General features: G+C 34.8%; 2 protein-coding genes across 5 annotated transcripts in view; both read left to right on the forward strand.

Annotated features, from left to right (window-relative positions):
• sparcl1 (SPARC-like 1) overlaps positions 1-5736 on the forward strand; it is a 41113-nt gene extending 35377 nt beyond the window's left edge. For both annotated transcript variants that reach the window (NM_001446731.1, NM_001130605.2), the window contains 2 exon segments: positions 5029-5177; positions 5333-5736. In NM_001446731.1, coding sequence (NP_001433660.1) covers positions 5029-5177; positions 5333-5361 — 178 coding nt within the window. In that variant the 3' untranslated portion in view covers positions 5362-5736.
• A 7254-nt stretch (positions 5737-12990) lies between these two features.
• galntl6 (polypeptide N-acetylgalactosaminyltransferase like 6) overlaps positions 12991-20185 on the forward strand; it is a 708600-nt gene continuing 701405 nt past the window's right edge. For all 3 annotated transcript variants that reach the window (XM_087236265.1, XM_087236264.1, XM_087236267.1), the window contains exon 1: positions 12991-13156. The gene's annotated coding sequence lies outside the window, so the exon portion shown is untranslated. The remainder of the gene's footprint in view (positions 13157-20185) is intronic.

Here is a 20185-nt window from a genome sequence, read left to right on the forward strand (position 1 = left end):
CTAAATTTAGGTCTAATTTACAGCAAACAAATAAATGAACAATAATAACAAAGTGTGGTCAAAAAACTATTTAGTTATATCCAAATACTATGCCCCATATGGTCCAAAACCTAATAGGTGGACAACTCTAAACTTGTTTTTAATAAAACAAATACAAATATGCATAAAATAAATAATAATAATAATAACATTATAAAAAAGCAAGTTGTCATGAATAAACTGAAAAAAGTGCCCTAAGATGACACAGTGTTTTTTTATACTTATGTAGAAAGTAATAGATTTTGTAATATTGTATTGCTTTAATTAGATCAAATTAAGATATTCGTGTATTGCGAGGCGCATAACTAACGCATTCCGCAATTGACTTTTAGTCTATTTTAGTCCCTTAAAATAGCAACGTGCCAAAACTGCCCCTTAACACACCTCCTTTCTTGACCATAACACCATGAGTCCACAATGTGGCACAAATGGATTTGCTATTTAAACAACGTGGCAGAAAATGGGAAAACTGAGGTTGCATGGTCTGAAAATTGCAACACGTAGGGGCAAACAGGTCTTGCGTCGGGTGTATGAAAGGACCCTAAGAGCCTAATCCTAATTTAAGAGTCTGCTGTTCTCTGATTGGTCAGAAACAAGTGTTGGATACAAAACAACATTTATTGTATATGAACTTATTCTCTGTAGACATCCTCGGCACATGTGGTCATTGGTTTGACCATATCAATGAGCCCTAATAGTATGAAAGTGCTTGCTCTGTGTATTTCTTCAACAGCAGATAAAACAGCAATATGCCGACTTGTTTATTTGTTGTAGGTTGATGCAGAAAGTAAAATGTAAAAGTGTAATTAATCGATTTTATAATTATCCGTTTACTGCACTGTTTAAAGAAAATCCTTAAATTAACTCAACATTAAGATTGCATGTTTTGTGATTCACAGGAGTTTTCTTTGGTTAACAGTTTTGAGTGGCATTTTAAGACCTTGATCTCTGCTTTGTTGAATTTTGTTGTAAAACGTTTTTTATAAACATTTTTAATAGTTTAAAACAATATATTGTATAATTTTATTGCAACAAGTTTGTACAATAACAATGAATGCGCTGGAAGTTTAATACCATGTTTTTAAACAACAATTTACAAGACCAGCTCAGACTATATATCACTTCATATCAAACTCAATAGAAATCACTTTGTTAAACTTTTAAACTTCAAATGTCATTGAGATCAAAGTTCCATAATGTAATTCGAAAGCATAATTCAATTTTGAACACACACACAAATAACAAAAACTGTTAATAAACAATTTATTTTAAAGTTACAGTTTAAAGTTAAAGTTGTAATGTAAATGGGTATTTCAAAGGGTAATTTACAAAAAAAAAAAAAAAGGTCTACAAAAAAAGTTTGGAAACCCCAGTTTAGTACAGTATATCATATAGCAAATCAGAAAATTCAACAAAAAAGTCACTTAATATTTATTTTTATCTAAATCTCCTTTTAACTTTAAGAGCCAAACAATTGATTAAATTGCTAATAAAAATATCTGCATCAGGACTATTGCAACTTGCTTAGTCAATCAAATCAGCACATGTAATACAGGGAAATGCTTACCCTAACAGTATGTGCACTTGTGAATGATCCAACGGCAGTTCGTGGGCAAGACGTCTGAGGCCAAAACTATTCTGACTCTGACTTACTCATACAGGACGTTCAGTAATATTTTTAGCTAATGTGAGGATGTGGTTGAGGGACATATACAGAAAAAGAGAGACTCGGTGCCAGTATCCTCCACAGAGTCAGTGGTCAGCCTTTGAGACAGCAGTGTGGGGGGAAATCCGCCTACAGACGACTTACTTATAGGTATTCCTATGCATTCAACTGGAATATGAGAAAATTACAAACTGACATTTAAGATTCCAGTCTTGGTTTGTGATTTCAGATGGAGTGGACTTGAGGTATGCATGTTATAATATTTAAGTTTTACAGCATGGCTAGCTGTTTATATGTAGGTATTACTGTAGTACATAACATTTGCTGTACGATTTTGACTGATGCTGAAACTTACAATTGAGACATAACCTACTGAACTGAAATTAATAAACTGCAATAAACATTATTGTGTGTTTACAGCTAAACAAAACTTCAGCTTATTTACTTTTTATGATGAAGGACAGTATTTGCATTGATGCACTTTCATTATTTGATCAATAAATGATTTAGATTGCTTAATACAACCATTAAACCAAAACATTGCACAGTAATTGCACTGTGAAAATGTCTCTTATTAAAGGTAAAGGGATTGTTCACCTAAAAATGAAAGTTGACTTACTGTTTACTCATCCTCAAGTGGTTCCAGACCTTTATGGATTTCTTTCGTTTGTTGAACACACAAAAAATAGTTTGAAGAAAGCTGAATAACATATAGTCATTGAATTGCATAGTAGGAAAAACAAAAACTGTGGAAATTAATGGTTACAGATTCAGGATTCTTCAAATATCTTTTTTTTTCCTCAAAAAATGAAAGAAAATCAAACAGTTTTGGAACAAATGAAGAGTGAGTGAAGGATGACAGAATGTTGTGGGTAACTATCCCTTTAACCATGGTTTTATTACAGTAAGTGTAGTATGTTTTTTTTTTATATAATTCAAGTATTATTTTAGGATTTACAGTGAACACAGTTCACACTTATAAATGTCATAGAACAGTGCATTAATATGCAAATTAGGACACATTATTAAATGTTTGCTTATAAATTTATGCGTAAAAGTTAGGACACCCTAATTGCAGTGGTCCCCAACCTTTTTATCACCATGGACTGGTCAACGAGTGACAATTTTACGGTGACCCAATGGGTGGGGGTGTGCACATAAGTTGCTAGGCGTTTTCTCAGAGGATGACAAGCTGACAAAATTGCTCCAACTCTATCGCAAAGTTTTATTTATGAAGACAAATTAAAAAGCACTGCTGTGTTTGTCTGAGATAATTAGTCTACCAAAATGGGTAGGCTATATACAAAATATTAAAGGCATAAAGTAGGTGATCTGCCAAAAGCCTAACCTGTTAGCATATTATCTTTGGATGGCAGGGAAGGGACTGTGTTTTAAAGCCACGCCTCCTAAAGTCACAAACACGTGCACCGCAACATGACAGCAGACAACCCACTAGTTCATGTCATTCGACAGTTAGAAATGTGCCCTAGTGCTAGGGCAGCGGCATGCAGGAAATACACTTATTACTAAGCCACACTTACATGCTATTTCAGAGCGAATTTTCAGAGTAGCATGGTAAACAGTATAGAGAGGCCGTTATTGTTCAAAAATCAGCCAAAAAAACTATCTGCACCTCAGTAAAGCAGGCTAGGTGGAACAGCACTATTTTCTGATGTTTTATTGTTAAACTAAATAAAAATCTACATTATAGATGCTGTAAGAGGACCTTATGAAACTGAAAATAGTCACATTAATCTTTAACCAGAAGATTTCAGTGGCTAAATAACACTTCTGTGCATATATCCCATTCATAACAACATTATCTACATCCGCGTTGGGGGACTAAAATAGTTTAAAACCCCGTAACCCCAGTATTGATTCAGGATTTTGAAAAGTACCGCGTGTGTGAATGTCTCGTGTGCACGTAAACGTGCGGCGCGCATGGAGGCGTGTACGACATCATGGCGGATATGCGTGAACAGAGATGCACAGAATCTACATTTGTTGATAGTTTGGGCTACTTATCGGAATTTTGAAAGATTTCGGCCTGACAATATTTAATTGTATGAAAATTTTTTAGTCTTATGCCTTACCCAGAATATAAAAATACATATAAATACATTAAGATTACTTAAATCATTAATATTGGAATGTGAGGAGACTATCAACCAGCACAAAAAAAAAAAAAATGTTTCTAAAGACAATCACCTACTGCACCCTTTAAGCTGATCAGTCAGTTCTTGTCATGTGACTCGAGGTGTGCTTTCTGAGCATGTTTTGAAATTAGTGTGGCTGGAAAGTGCATGCCTCTATTGGAGAAAAAAAAAAATGTGTGCGCTGAAAAGACGCAGTACATGAATGGCAGCCGTCATTTGTGATCTCCAGCAGTTGATCTTCTTCTTGCACAGACATTCTGAATTCACCTGATTTGTCGAGGAACGGGTTGCAGGTCCATTCCTTTGCAGTTTGTGTGTCCTTCACTAGGCCTGTTGCCCTTCGCAAAGAGTTCCTGAGGCATCTGTTTCTTTGTTTACTAATTTTGCTGGCTTGTGGGTTAAATTTTGGTGCTGAAGTGACCAAAATGTAACTAAGAGAAAACGATTTTTCAAACTCAGATAATAAATAAAGCCGAAATAATTAATGATTTCTTGTGCAGCCCGGTACCAATTGTTCCACGGACTGGTACCGGTCCACAGCACATGTGTTACATACAAGGACAGAAAAAAAAAACTATATGGTCCTTGGCAGATCTTACATTTTTAAGATAAAACCTCAGTTCAGATCTAAATAACATGATTATTTTTTCTTTTTCAGCTTTAGCTCTGTTGAAGATTTGCTGGTGTATAATTTGCTTGGTATAATTGTCTTCTTGCATGACCCAATTTTGGCTAAGCTTTAGCTACTGGATGGGCATTGTGTCAGCACACATACACCAGAAGGCTCCAGACTAACAAACTGCTAAAAGTGCTGCTGATGATCAATTAAGGCATTTTATTAGCAGTACCTGACTTATTTTTGTTAATGCTACATGTTGTTGTTCATCTCAGGTTTTATTTACCCAATTTTAAGATCTACAATAAACCAGATAATTTTGTTTATGTCCTGGTATGGAAGGTTTAGTTCTCAATGCTTGTCTTGTTGGTTTTAATGCTGGTCGTGGTGGTTTGGAGGCAAGCAAGACCAGCATCAAAGCGTACCTTTCCATGCATTTTTTTTCAGCAGGGATATAACCACACTTTACATAAAGTATGCTCAAAAGATCATCAGAAAATGAAGTAGTTGTATTCTTAATTCAGCAGCGTATATTCATTATACTGTTGCAGGTTTTTGACTCACTCTGAGCTGGCTCCGCTGCGCGTTCCTCTAGTTCCCATGGAGCATTGCACCTCAGTCTTCTTTCAAATGTGTGATGCCGACAAGGACAAACTGGTCTCCTTCAAAGAGTGGTGCAGCTGCTTTGGCATTAAGGAAGGTACGAGTATTTTGAAGGCCTCGTCTTAAACAGCTCAAAGAGTTTTTAATTTATTATTCATTCCTTTTAAATGCATTATTTATGCTCACTTTTTTATATATCAAAAAACAAGCCAGGTTGTTTTTTTAACTTTCTCCATCTTTTCATTCCTACAGAGGATATGAATACCAATCTGCTGTTCTGAGCTCTGATCAACGGGAGCAAAAATAAGGTTTTTCTGATGGAAATATATTGCAGGTAGTAATTGGAGGTCTGTTTGGTGAAATGGTGCTGTTTTGTTTTTTCTTTTTTGTGTTATGATCATGATTGACAAGAATGTCTAGAGTATTTTCTGTTTTAATGCATTTTGTGTGGCATTAGTTGTTAAAAAAAACAAACAATAGTTAATAATATTGTAGTTTTGAACAAAAAATGAACAAAAATGTTTAGTTTTAGAATGATTTCTAGTATTTTTGTATGTATTCCAGTGGGGGAAAGTTGATATTTTAGTGATTAAAGAGCTGATTTTATAAAGATGTTGGAAAATTATTTGAGATTATAAATAAAAATTATACTATTATTAGTGTTATGTTTTTTCATGTCCGCTATACAAACCAAATTATTTGATCAAGAATACAATAAAGATGGTAATATTGTGAAATATTATTACAATAGAAAATATCATATGTATATTTATTATATAAATATGTAGCTTTGAATGTAATAATTGACACTATATATTCATATAATAAATACGTATTTTATAAAGTGGGATATTATTACAATACAATATAAAATAAGTATTTATTAAATGAATATTACTGTTTATTTCTATAGCCCTTTTACAATCTAGATTGTGTCAAAGCAGCTTAACATAGAAGTTCTAGTAAATTGAAACTGTGTCCGTCTAGTTTGCAGAGTTGAAGTTCAGTTTAATTCAGTTTTTAAATTAGCACCGCTCCACAAGTACTAAACCAAGCAAGCCAGTTGCAACAGCTTGGAGAATATATAGCTTTAAACATAATAATTGATATTTGAATATATATTCATATAATAAATTTGCATTTTATATAGTGGAATATTATTACAATATAAAATAAGTATTTAATATATGAATATGTTTTAAATATCAATTATTATGGTCAAAGCTGAATTTTGGTCATCAATGATGATACATCAAAAGTCATTCTAATAATAAAAAAAAAGTTTTAAGCTTTCTTTCTTTAAAAACACTTGTATTCAGGAAAGGTTTCCTTAAACAGACCAAAAGTGACAGTAAAAACATTTATAATGTTACAAAAATCAATTTTTGATATTCTTATTTTAAAATGTATACTTTATTCATCAAAAATCCTGTAAATTAAAATTGTAGAAATAATAATAACGCTGAAAGTATAGTTTCCAATGTTACATTTAAATGTTATATTTAAATATGCACATAGAAAGCAGATATTTTTAATGTAAATCACATTTTTAGTATAACAAACCATTAAATAAAATGTAATGCTTTCAATCTTTGTTTTTCTGAATAAATTTGAAGTGAATATATATATTTTTTTAATCCAACAGGCATTATTTGACTATTTATAGTTGCACTAAATTAATTAAAGTACCTTAAAATAATCTTAAAATTTAAATAAACTAACTTTATTTTCATTTTGATAACACCTCACTTAAACTTCCAGTTTAATTTGCATCGCAATTTACAGTATATCTCCTCTGTCACAAGCCTTGTAAGCTTTGCTTCTTATACTGTACTTCCAGCTGCTACTGTGTTGGTAAAAGAGCTGTGTGGGGTATGACCACTGTAATTAAAGCAAACAAAAAAGAAATGTGTCTGGGGAAAAAAACCCTTAGGAAGTCATTAAATTACTGCTGTCAGAATTGCTTGCAAATGTGAAACACACAGTTCAATGATCATGTGACTTCTATGAGCAGTTCATGCATGACATGAGTAGTCTGATTAGACTACTGACTCAAATGATCAATTAACGCTTGATCATTATTGAACAATGATCTTACATCATCGGCTTTTGTAGTTAAGGGGACTTTTTATTTAACCATTTAAACCCCACAACTTAAACACTTATAACTCATAGCAATTGATTTGATAGTCTTCAATTTTTACAAAACAAGTAAATAAACTGTTTCTTAATAATTATTGACATGTATTGACCTTTTATGTGAATTGATGATTTTTTATGTGATTTAATGAATGTCTATATTCAGACACATATTTATTTTAAAAATTGCACTACTACTAAATAAGGAAGTTAAAGCTATAATATAATATAATATAATATAATATAATATAATATAATATAATATAATATAATATAATATAATATAATATAATATAATATAATATAATATCATATAATATAATATAATATAATATAATATAATATAATATAATATAATATAATATAATATAATATAATATAATATAATATAATATAATGAGCCCAAGACCAAGTATAGTTTAAGGTTTGAATTAATTTACATTAAAAGGGATAGTAGAAAAGGAAAATGTACTCACGGTTAGTGATCCTCAAATTGTTTCCAACCACGATTTTCATTCTTTTGACAGACACAAAAGAAAATATTCTAAAGAAAATCCTTATGATTGGTGATACCTAGATAGAAGGAAGTGACAGTAAAACTCAACAAATACAATTGTCTGTTTAGTTACCAACATTCTTTCAAATTAAAAGAAAAAAATGCAGGTTTGGGTGAGTAAATAACTAAAGTGGAAAATGGCATGGTTAAGAATATTGTGGCTGAAGCTGTCAAACTGACATCAACATAGAAGGACCGCCACTACAAACACAGATAAAAATGGTCAGACTTCCACTGGATTAACTTGCAAGGATGAATTGTTCACCTAAAGAACTACAAAGTGCTCTAGCAAAATGAACATTGCATTATGATTTCACATATATTTTTAATTTATTTAATGAATTTATTCGCAAATAATATAGTGATTTATGTGTTTCATTGGGAAATTAATATAACATACACTATGGACAATTTAGCTTACCCAATTCTACTATACGAAGCTGCACAGTGGCGCAGTGGGTAGCACAATCGCCTCACAGTAAGAAGGTTGCTGGTTCGAGCCTTAGCTGGGTCAGTTGGCGTTTCTGTGTGCCAAACTTGTGGCATCATATTCAAAAAGACTTGAGGCTGTAATTGCTGCCAAAGGTGCATCAACAAAGTGTTGAGCAAAGGCTGTGAATACTTATGTACATGTGAGCGTTTAACTTTTTTTATTTAATAAATTTGCAACAATTTCAAAAAATCTTATTTCACATTGTCATTATGGGGTATTGTGTGTAGAATCTTGAGGAAATAAATGAATTTAATCCATTTTGGAGGTTGTAACATAAAATGATGTGTAAAAAGTGAAGCGCTATACTTTTCGGATGCACTGTATGCCTGACAATGCTGGGTTGTCGTAACCCAACTGTGGGTGAAATATGGAAAAACACAACATTGGGTTATTTATTATTGGCTTTGTCCATATTTGACCCAACGTTGAGTTACAGCAATGCAGCACTTGTCTCTGATTTTCTCGTAAACACTAAGATGCAATAATCAGAAAGTTTATTAACTCAGAAGTGACTTTAAAGAAATGTACTCTCCTTCTGAATGCAGCCTGAGGATTGGTTTCAGTATCTTTTAAAACAGGATTTTCAGTGGAGCCCAAGCAGACAGATGCAGAGAGCTGAATAATTTTCGTTTGATTATGGATTTTGCATGCACACTCTGTCTCCGTCAGGTTTAATAAGATAAAATACCATCAAGACCACCTGGTGCTAAGATTTCAGAACAGTAAACAAACAAACATATACATAACTAGAGTTCTGGGAGAAAGTAAAAAATAGGTGAGTGGAATAGCAAATATTATTTACGGAAAATGCCCAAAGACAGGTTAATGCTTACTTTATACATGTGGGCTGCTGTAAATCATTACGAGTGCAAGAATGAGGTCAAGAGGCATATTGTGCAGATTGTAAATACTTCACCCTGAGGAAAACGCGTACACTGAGGTTATTGGAAAGCATAGCTCAAACCATGCATTTACTAATGTGTAAGACTAATAGCTCCTCAAATTGGAGACATAAACTGATCAATATTTGGTCTTTTTATTGAATATTTATCAAACTGTAAATATTTACTTTTATTCATTTAGCAGATGCTTATTCATGTACTGTTTGTACACATACACGTATGGGTTGTTGACGTGACTACATTTTCTCAAATTCTCATTTGTAATAAATAAATAAATAAATAAAAATATATATTTATAGAACAGTTCTGTCTGGTTCTTGAATCTGATTGGCTGATAGCCGTGCAATATTTTGCCAGTAGCAGCACACATAGGCCTCTTCACCTTTGTGCCCACCTCCGCCCACATACAGTCAGCAACAAGCAGAGGACGGTCTACAGTTTGACAAATGTTACTGCTGTTGAACAACATAATGTACTTTTGAGGCTTTTTTTAGTCAAGAGTGTAGTTGTTTAGATTGTGACTAAGCAGTTTGCTTATAAGAATAGTGCCTGTTTTAAAATATTTACAATTTTTGAGAGACAGCTCGTCTGCGGCCATTACCCTGCCATACTGTGAAGACCCAAGACGGTTGATGTTTTCTATCCACAAGATGGAGACAGACCGCATAATAAGCCCTTAGAACAGGGGTGTCAAACTCAATTCCTGGAGGGCCGAAGCCCTGCACAGTTTAGTTCCAACCCTGCTCCAACACACTTACCTGTAGGTTTCAAACAAGCCTGAAGGACTCAATTAGTTTGATCAGGTGTGTTTAATTAGGGTTGGAACTAAACTGTGCAGAGCTGCGGCCCTTTTGGAACTGAGTTTGACACCTGTGCCTTAGAAGATTAAAACAGCATAACTACAGCTGATCATATCATTACTAAACTGGTAAGTGATATTCCAAGTCGATCTCTCTCTTTTGTATGTTGTAGTGCTGTATTTATAACATTACAATAAGTAATTGTAGTGCATTGAGAAAGAAAGCAGAAATGCCCGCATTGGTTTATTTTTTTCCTTCTCGCAATTACAACAGCAGACTGGTAGTTATTGCACTGCTTTTTTCAGGGTTAATTACTCTGATATTATAACGGTCACTTAATGTTTGAAATGCATTGTATATAAATGTCATGTCCCCTTTAAGAAGACTTCTGTGGTTGTTTTACCTTTGAGATGTAAGCACACATGCATGGGAGCTCAGTTCAAGTCTGGCAAGTGTGTGATTCTCGCTCTACCACTGTATCTGTTTAGACGGATGGCATTTCATGTCACATTCAGCCTTATAATCTTAAAGTGTGAGCAAAATCAGCCGTTTGTCATCATTTTACACATTACTCTTGAGAATCATTTAAATACTAGCTCTAAAGTGACGTTGGTAAATTAGTAACGGCTTCTGCTGTTTTGACGTCAGCTGCTGATGTGAATGAATGGCGGAAGAAAGTAGTTCCTAATATAAAAAAGGCTTTTTAGACTCTCTGTGTTTCATTTTTTTTTTATAAACACGGTTATGCCGTCATACTGTTGTGTAAACTCAAAATCACTCTCATAGTAGTGCAATATGGCTGCATATCATCACTGGTGGCACGCCTCCCACCAGTGCTAATATACAGCCATATTGCACTGCTACTTGTCAGGGGCGCTCCCAAGGGTGGCCACCCCAGGGTTAACTCGGGCCACCCCTGTGGCCACCCCAATATGATTTTTTTTGTTGATGTTATTAATTTAAATGTGCATATGTATATATATATTTATATATTGAGTGTATCGTTTGGGCATATGTACGGAGTGTATCATGTGTGTGCTTTTGTATGGAGTGTGTCATGTGGGCGTATGCATGAAGTGTATGATGTATGTGTATGTGTAGATCGTGTGCATATATAGAGTGTGCATATGTAAAGAATGTATGTGATACTGTATGTATATCATGTGAGTATATGTGTTTATGTATTATGTGTGCATATGTATAGATTGTGTATGTTCATCGTTTAAGTGATTGAGTTCATCAACTTCATGTAGCTCAGTGGTTAAGTGATTCATCTTGTGTGTGCACATGTATAAAATGTATGATGTGTATATGTATAGACTGTATTATTTGAGCATATGTATGGAGTGTATCATGTGTATATATGTATAGAGTGTATCATGTGTGTATATGTTCATCGTTTGAGTGATTGAGTTCATCACCTTCCTGTAGCTCAATGGTTAAGTGATTCACCTTTCATATGAATCTATGTATTACATTCTATGGATCTAACTGTATTGCATTACAGTTACTATTTTTAAACAGGGTATTTAGAATACAGTTACTTTCCTAATACCATTGGAATACTTCGGGTGATGCGTGTCTGGCCCATAATAGTATTACTATATTGCCGCTGAAACCATAGAAACAGAAGCTACACTCCCAACTGCAATCACCAGCGTTAACTCGAGAAGTTTTCATAATAGAAATTAAAATGTTGGATAGAACCTGTTACATTACCTTGGTATACATAAACTATTTTGAAGATTTTCTTTTCTTTAATAGACTTGAAGGCTGTTTTCAAGGGGAAGTATTCCAAGTATTTAGAATACAGTACCGGGATTAAGCAAAGTAACGGAATACGTAACAAAATACATTTTAAAGCAGGCATTTTGTATTCTGTAACTAAATAAATTTACAAAGTATTCTCCCCAACACCGTGTGTATATGTATGGAGTGTATCATGTGTGCATATGTATAGAGAGTATATTTGTATCATGTGTAAATATGTTCTGGTTTGAGTGTTTGTGTTCATCAACTTACAGTAGCTCAGTGTTTACGTATCACACCTTTTAAACCAGAGACCAGGGTTCTATACCAGACCCTGACAAGAGTGTATATGTATAGAGTGTATCATGTGTGTGTATATGTTTAGTGTATCATGTGTGCATATGTAAAAAGTTTATTGTAAATGTGTTTATGTATCATGTGTGTATATTTATGGAGTGTTTTATGTGTGCATATGTATTATATTATATGTGTATATGTATTTTTGCATCATGTGTGCATATGTTAATTTTTGAGGGTTTGAGTTCATCAACTTCCAGTAGATCAGTGATTACGTGACTCACCTTTCATACCAGAGCCCTGGGTTCTATGCCAGACCCTGACAAGAGTGTATCATGTGTATAATGTTTGTATCATGTGTGCATATGTATGAAGTGTATCATGTGAGTATATGTATAGAGTGTATCATAGATACGTTTCTGTGTGGAGTTTGCATGTTCTCCCTGCGTTCACATGGGTTTTCTCCGGGTGCTCCGGTTTCCCCAACAGTGTAAAGACATGTGGTACAGGTGAATTGGGTAGGCTAAAAATTGTCTGTAGTGTAATAGTGTGTAATGATGTTTCCCAGAGATGGGATGCAGCTGGAAGGGCATCCACTGCATAAAACGTGCTGGATAATTTGGCAGTTCATTCCGCTGTGGCGATCCCGGATTAATAAAGGAGCTAAGGCGAAAAGAAAATGAATGAATGAATATAATTTTAATATCTAATATTTATTATATAGTTTTATTTTTATACATAATTAAATTTAAATAAAATAACATACATTTTTTATAAAATGCTGATAATCGAAAATAATAGAAGGCACAACAAATTTACTATATATATATATATTTATATATATATATATATTCACACAATGTAATTTCTTGGTTAATTTTTTTTTTCTTGGTTAATTGGTTGGGAACACTTACGTGCGTGCGTCCGTTCACGTGTATGCGTCAGTTCACATAGCACGTGCTTGCATCATAGATGGTTTCAAATCGAGGCTCTTTTGACCTATGCCAGCTATTTTCTTGTTTTTCTTTACCCCACGATGTTTGTTTCCAGAGAAGGCGCCGAATAAACTACAACAAAATAAGTTTCCCGAGTAAACAACTCTTCACAGTCAGACCCAGACTTCGAATGTCTTCATCCGAGGTAAAGCCACGCACTCTCGCAATCACAAATGATTTGTTTTATCTCCCGCAAACATGCATCCAGTTTAGTTCCTGTCCCAACACAATCCCCCACACTTTTATTTAAAACAGCAAACGGACTGCAAACACAACCACAAAGAACTCATCATACATTAACATCTCAGAAAACATGTATTGATTCCTTGTGACGAAGTGTTCCAATTTTGGCATCAAATAGAATATCTTTTGAGGAATATAACCAAGAGAGCTTTGATGTTTTTGAAGTTGTCTATTCATTACTTGGATGTGTAAACTAAGTATCACAGCCCTTTAGGAATTGCTGGGTACATTATTAATAACGATAAAATGAAAGCCTAAATGATCTATCATAAGAATAATCATTTCTATAATTATTCGTCCACTAGAGGGCAGCATAACATCAACACATTTTATGCTCTGCTGTTAAAATAGTTTGACAGAAACCTACATTTGTTACAAACAAGCATGTTTTTTGATTCTTGGAGAATTTAGTCTCTAAGAGCTCTTTTTTAATATATATATATTTTGAAGCATTTCTGAATATGGCTTTGAAAATCTGTTTGAAAGCTCCCCGAGGTTCCATCAGGTCTTGCACTGGCTTTTTGAAAGCATGTTAGGCATCTGAATACAAAAATTACCCTCTTAGAAGAGAGGATGTTCAAACATGATCCTCGCCGACTTCTGAAAACCAATGTTAGCACTGGCATAATTGTTTGGCCATGGCCCCAGAGTGCCGTATGAATTAGATGAAGCAGCTAATGGTGTACAGGTGACACTTCAAGGGCTCTCTGACACTTTAATGGAGTATGAAGAGGCTGCATGTGAGATGTGCTGTTAGGGAATGCAGCTTAATACCATATATATATATGTGTGTGAGACTGGAGGCGCATCTGACTTGAACATCCCCCTTTGATCCCCCATCCGACTCTTTCTGAAAGTCCCCTGGTATCATCCTGTCCATTTAGCGATCGCTGCCGTAAATTACAGAGGGAAGAGGTCATGGGATGCATTTGGAAAATTGTGTGTCATTATTGCACATTATCATAGTTATTTCGTGTAACATCATAAAGGTATGCTTCTGATGGGGGTGTATTTGTTTGTTTGTTTGTTGATCTTGGTGCATTTCTTTTGATTTATGAATTATTTATAATCTAGAAAATGAGAGCCTCAGTATTAGAAGTTCAGTCTCCTCGGGTCATACCTATTTGTTTTGGCAGAGATTTATTGATTTCACATTACGCTCGCAAGCTTTCTAGCTTTGAATATTCAGATAAATTTGACTCCGCGAAGAAGACTTGGTTAAATATTCATGCAACTATATCAGTCCAATCGAAGAGAGTATTTACTTGTTTGCTGAAATAACACTCTACTAAACCATCTCAGTTCTTTGCTACCCTTTTTGAAACATTGTGTAATTCCACCAAGGAAGAGGATAATGAGTATTCCTGGACATCCAAGCCATGGCTCCTGCAGTCGGTCTATGTAACTGGCTTACACGCAGCTTGTAAATTGATTTTTTTTCCTTTTTTTTTTTTTTTGTGTCACACAAGGTTCAAGGTTGGGATGAAATGTCCTTCTAATGGAATTAAATTTCAATTCAATCAAATGGAGTTGTACTAAAAGCTGTTCATCCAATTTGCCCTCACCCCTCTGGCTCTTATTTGGACACCTTTCCGTTTTAGATTAAACAGTAGTTTTATCTTTTTTTTTTTCTTGTGTATTGAGTCAGTTGATGAATAAAGAGTTTGTAAATCAATGCAACATATATAATGATTCATTAATATGTAAAAAAAAAAAAAATAACTCATGCACATTTTTACATTACTTTGTGTTACATTTGTATTTTAAGCCGCAGTTATTTTTAACCCATGATCCTCATGTGATGACAGTGTTGTCATGAATAATATTACTCTATCTACAGTATATATTGCAATTATGTAAGTAATACTATTCATCATTTGTTATTTAGCATTAATACATAAAGTTAAGATGGAAAACTCACTACTCCCTACAATATGTTTTTTTTTATTAGTTCACACTTAGCTGATGATTGATTATAAAGTGAGTTAGGCATCCTTTCCTGGGAGAGAGCCCTGAGCTCATAAGATCCTTGAGCCCGGGGCTCCCGTTTGCAGTGCAAGAGGGGAGTTTGAGCTCAGGTCTCCCCCCGTTGTTAAGAGCAGGGGTCTCCAATCTCAATCCTGGAGGGCCGGTGTCCCTGCAGGGTTTAGCTCCAACTTGCCTCAACACACCTGCCTGGATGTTTCAAGTATACCTAGTAAGACCTTGATTAGCTTGTTCAGGTGGGTTTGATTAGGGTTGGAGATAAAATCTGCAGGACACCGGACCTCCAGGAACAAGATTGGTGACCACTGGTTAAGAGCATGGCTTAATTTGATCCAGCACCTCTAAAATCTGATCCGGCACCTCATTTTACCGATCCCTCTTCTCAACCGCCCTCCTCCCCCATCCGCTGTTCACTTTCAATTTCTTCCGTTACTCCCCAACCTTCCCAACTTCCGTGCGTGACACCTCTACATCTTTGGGTAACATGCCAGATCCATTACCCCGATCTGTTCCAGGACCTTGTAATTCACAAATTAAGTACTGGTTAAGAGCTGATGCAGATTATAATTGCTAGGTAGAAATAAACTGCTGGATAGGATCTTGACTGTTGTGCTTTTTTTAAAATTGATAAATCCACTTATGACACATTTTTGGAATGTGGGAGGAAACCGGAGAACCCGGAGGAAACCCACGTGAGCACGGGAAGAACATGTAAACTCCGCTTAGAAACAACAGCTGGCCTGTTAAGAATTTGAACCAGTGATGTTCTTGCTGTGAGGCAACAGTGTTAACCACTGGGCCACCGTGCCACCCTATGCAGGGAGAGGTGGAGAAGTAGGGGTGGAAGGGGGATTCTTCAAGGTGAAAAAACTGTAGTAAGAAACCCTGGCTATTTATAGTGGGTTAGGAATCATCTGATTGGTGAATAGTGCGTTAGTTAATGCAGAACCAGCCATGTTCAATCATTATCATGTGCTCCTCCCAAAATTAGTTTATAAATAAACTTTAATTGAAATTCGAGCAAAAACTTAAAGTTAACTTGCATGTTAACAGATTTAAATGGCAGTAAAAGATTGTAAACCTCTGACCTCATGATCTCACGAATTAATACAATTCACAATCCTCTTCTCACTGTACTTTTTGTCCCAATATATATAAACACTTTTACAATTCTCTTGATAATTTTTTACAATTTAGGACTAGTACAATTTAATATAGTACATTATATATAAATAAAATATAAATAACAAACCTATAATGCAATTTAAAAATTAATCCGAATGAAATTAAAAATAATTACTAATCATTAATTAATTCATACAAAATCAGTATCTTTAATTTAAAAAAGAGCTCCGCTCACACTGTGCAATTTCATCCGCAATTTGGTTGTTTCGGAAAAATTTCGGAAAACCTGAAAGATTTATAAAACCCAGGCTAAAATCTGTAGCCTTTGATCGATGATTGGCGTTCATGTGTTCACCAACAGCCATAACAATTAGATTTTCCCTTTAATTAAATTCTGGCAGAGTCAGACAACTTCAGACACTTACCTGCACTGAGACTCTCTTACAAGAAGCATCAAACCGAGAACCAATAATAGTGTTGAATGTGATGTTGCAATCAGCACAACAACTTCAAACCACCTTGAGGAAATGTTAATAGAAACTTTATTTATTTATTTGCTTATTTATTTATTTATTATTTTTTTTTAATTAAGCCATGTTATAAGTAAAAAAAAATACAGATTGTTTTGCTGTGAAAATAATTTCAGAAAATGTCATGAATAGATGACATCAAACAGTTTTGTGTCTGCTTGGCCCATCTTGATTGTTGTTCAGTCTAACATGACGACTGAGATCTTACAGTGTGACATGGCAATCGTGTTCATACAGTTTGGCAAGCTACAATAGTAAAGAATTATTTATTTAAAAAAAAAAAAACTGCACAGTTTGAATAGGGCTTACAAATATGTCTGCATTTTAAACATGTTTTAAATACTATTATTGTTGTTAATATTATAATTTTAAAGAAACATCAGCATTTCTCTTTGATCTTTGCAACGTTCCTTATTGATTAAAAAAAAAAAAACTTGAGACAAAGATAATTCTTCTTTATGTATAGTTCTTATACATACTTGTAAAACATTCATTAAAAGAGAGTGAGACATGGCTTAATAGAGAGAAATCTGGTTTAAATTGAAGATCATTGTTGCCTACTTTGTAATTTGTAGTACTTGGCAAGCCCTTTTTTCTCATTTGTCTCTTCACCTAAAATGTTTACATGGTATCCTTATAGAAACAACAACATCTTTAATAAAAAATAATAAAAATCACAAAATATTTTGGAAGCATTTTTAAAAGAATTGGGGGCTCATTTGTATGCTACAGCATGTGTGAATCAGTGTAAAGAAGTTATCATTGTTTTGTGTCAGAACGCTCACGCTCGGCTCGCGTCTCTTCTATTCTGTCGCATACATTGCAATTAGAGCTAATTGTTTGTCACAGTCATTGCAGCTAAACTTATGGCTGTTGATTCAGCCTGATAAACAGATGTTAATTGGATTTCGTTTAGCAGGAGGATAACTTATAGGCTGTTCACAAGCTAAATGATTTCTGTGAATCGTGGAAGGCTTGTTCATAATCCTAATGAGGCAATTTATAAAAACATTCAATTATTCCGTGATAGGTTAATGCTGTATTGGGTACAGTTTTGCATCGCAATTCGTTAACACACTTGGAAAGTATATGCTGTTACCTTTGTGTTTGGCTATATTGTCACAGTAATGAGCTTGTGTCTTGTGATTGAACAACACATCGAAGTCTCTCTTAAAGTTGGACTAATGATGCCTTCGTCGGCTATTGGGATTATAGTAAATATGGGTTTTCTAGTTTGAAATTGGTTATGAATTCTTTTAGTTTATTATTCAAACTCGGATTTAATTTTGAGACCAGAGGTTTTTTTCTGAGCTGGGTGGGCCATAAACTTTAGACATGCAGAAGGGAGAAGGGAGTTTTTCCTTCAAAACAGCCACTATTAAAGTAGTGCGCTGCATATTTATGTGCATGAATAATCGTTTAAAAATATTTCATTTTTATTGTTTGCAAAATTTGCATTTATCTTGCCAAACTCCTAGAACTGTTATAAAGCTCACTATCTTTGTAGTCACATAAAAGGTCATATTGGGAGTGAATGGGAGACTACATTTTATTCACGATAGCTTATCTTAAAATATATAATGAGATTAAATTATTTGCTAAATTGAAAATAATACATTTCCCAGAGATGGGTTGGGGCTGGAAGGGCATCCAGTGCGAATAAACATGCCGGATAAATTGGTGGTTTATTCCACTGTTGCGACCCCAGATTAATAAAGGGACTAAGCCTAAAAGAAAACGAATTAATGAAAATAATACAAAAATAAATATTGAACTTGAAAATTGTTGTGTAATCTAAAATATCAATAATACAAAAGTTTGTGATTCATGATTTAAGTGTGTAAAATGTATGGAATTTTAGTAGCTTTTTTTTTTTTTACACTCAACGACCACTTTATTAGGTACACCTTACTAGTAACCGGGTTAGACCACCTTTAGTACTGTCTTAATCCTTCTTGGCATAGATTCTACCAGGTATTGGGTACATTTTTACATGATAGCATCACGCAGGTGCTGCAGATTTGACGGTTGCACATCCATGATGTGAATCTCCCGTTCCACCACATCTCAGGTGCTCTATTGGATTGAGATCTGGTGACTGTGGAGGCCATTTGAGTAAAGTGAACTCATTGTCATGTTCAAGAAACTAGTCTGAGATGATTTGCGCTTTGACATGGCACTATCCTGCTGGAAGTAGCCATCAGAAGATGGGTACACTGTGGTCATAAAGGGATGGACATGGTCAACAAAAATACTCGGGTAGGCTGTGGCGTTGACAACTGTTGATGCAAGGCAGGATGGATTCATGCTTTCATGTTGTTAAAGCCAAATTCTGATCCTACCATCCGAATTTCGCAGCAGAAATCGAGACTTCTTAGACCAGGCGACGTTTTTCCAATCTTCTATTTTCCTAAATTTGGAGAGCCTGTGCGAATTGTTGCGTGAGTTTCCTGTTCTTAGCTGACAGGAGTGGCACCCGGTGTGGTCTTCTGCTGCTGTAGCCCATGCACCTCAAGGTTGGACATGTTGTGCGCTCAGAGATGCTCTTCTACATACCTCAGTTGTAAGAGTGTTTATTTGAGTTTCTGTTGCCTTTCTATCAGCTCAAACCAGTCTGGCCTTTCTTCTCTGATCTCTGGCATCAACAAGACATTTGCACCCACAGAATAGCTGCTCACTAGATATTTTTTAGATACTTCACTAGATACTTTCCCATTCTGTTGCTCAGATTGAATTGCAGCAGATTGTATTGAACATGTCTACATGTTTAAATGCACCGAGTTGCTGCCATGGTTTAAAATTTGTGTTAATGAGGATTTGGACAGGTGTACCTAATAAAGTGGCTGGTGAGTGTATATTTTTGACCTTTTTTAAAGGGCCACAAACCTCCCTGTCTCGGCAGGGTTTTTTCACACATCTAGTTTGGAAAAAGTCAGGAAAGTGGGTGTGTCCAGCTCTGTTTAGGTGGGAGTGTCGGGGGAGAGAAAGAGGGAAGATTTTGCATAAAATTGGAGTTTACTTTTGGGCACATGCTGATTTTCCCAGAGGCAAAAAGGAGAGGCGCATGGGAGAGACAGTGACTGTTTACATGGGCTTCAGTAATAGAGTTTTTTGCCAAATTATTAATTTGTGGACTTTAACTGCAGTTTGGCACTTTCACTTTTATTCAGGAACATTTCCTGCATGCCCTTCATTTTAAATATATAATAAAATAAAATAAAATTCATTTTTTAAACAGAGACAAGCGGTAAATCCGGATTTCACCAATTCCAGATGTAAAAAGCTCTCGG

This window comes from Danio rerio, chromosome 1 (assembly GCF_052040795.2).
Source record: "Danio rerio strain M-AB ecotype USA chromosome 1, GRCz13ab, whole genome shotgun sequence".
Classification (NCBI taxonomy): domain Eukaryota; kingdom Metazoa; phylum Chordata; class Actinopteri; order Cypriniformes; family Danionidae; genus Danio; species Danio rerio.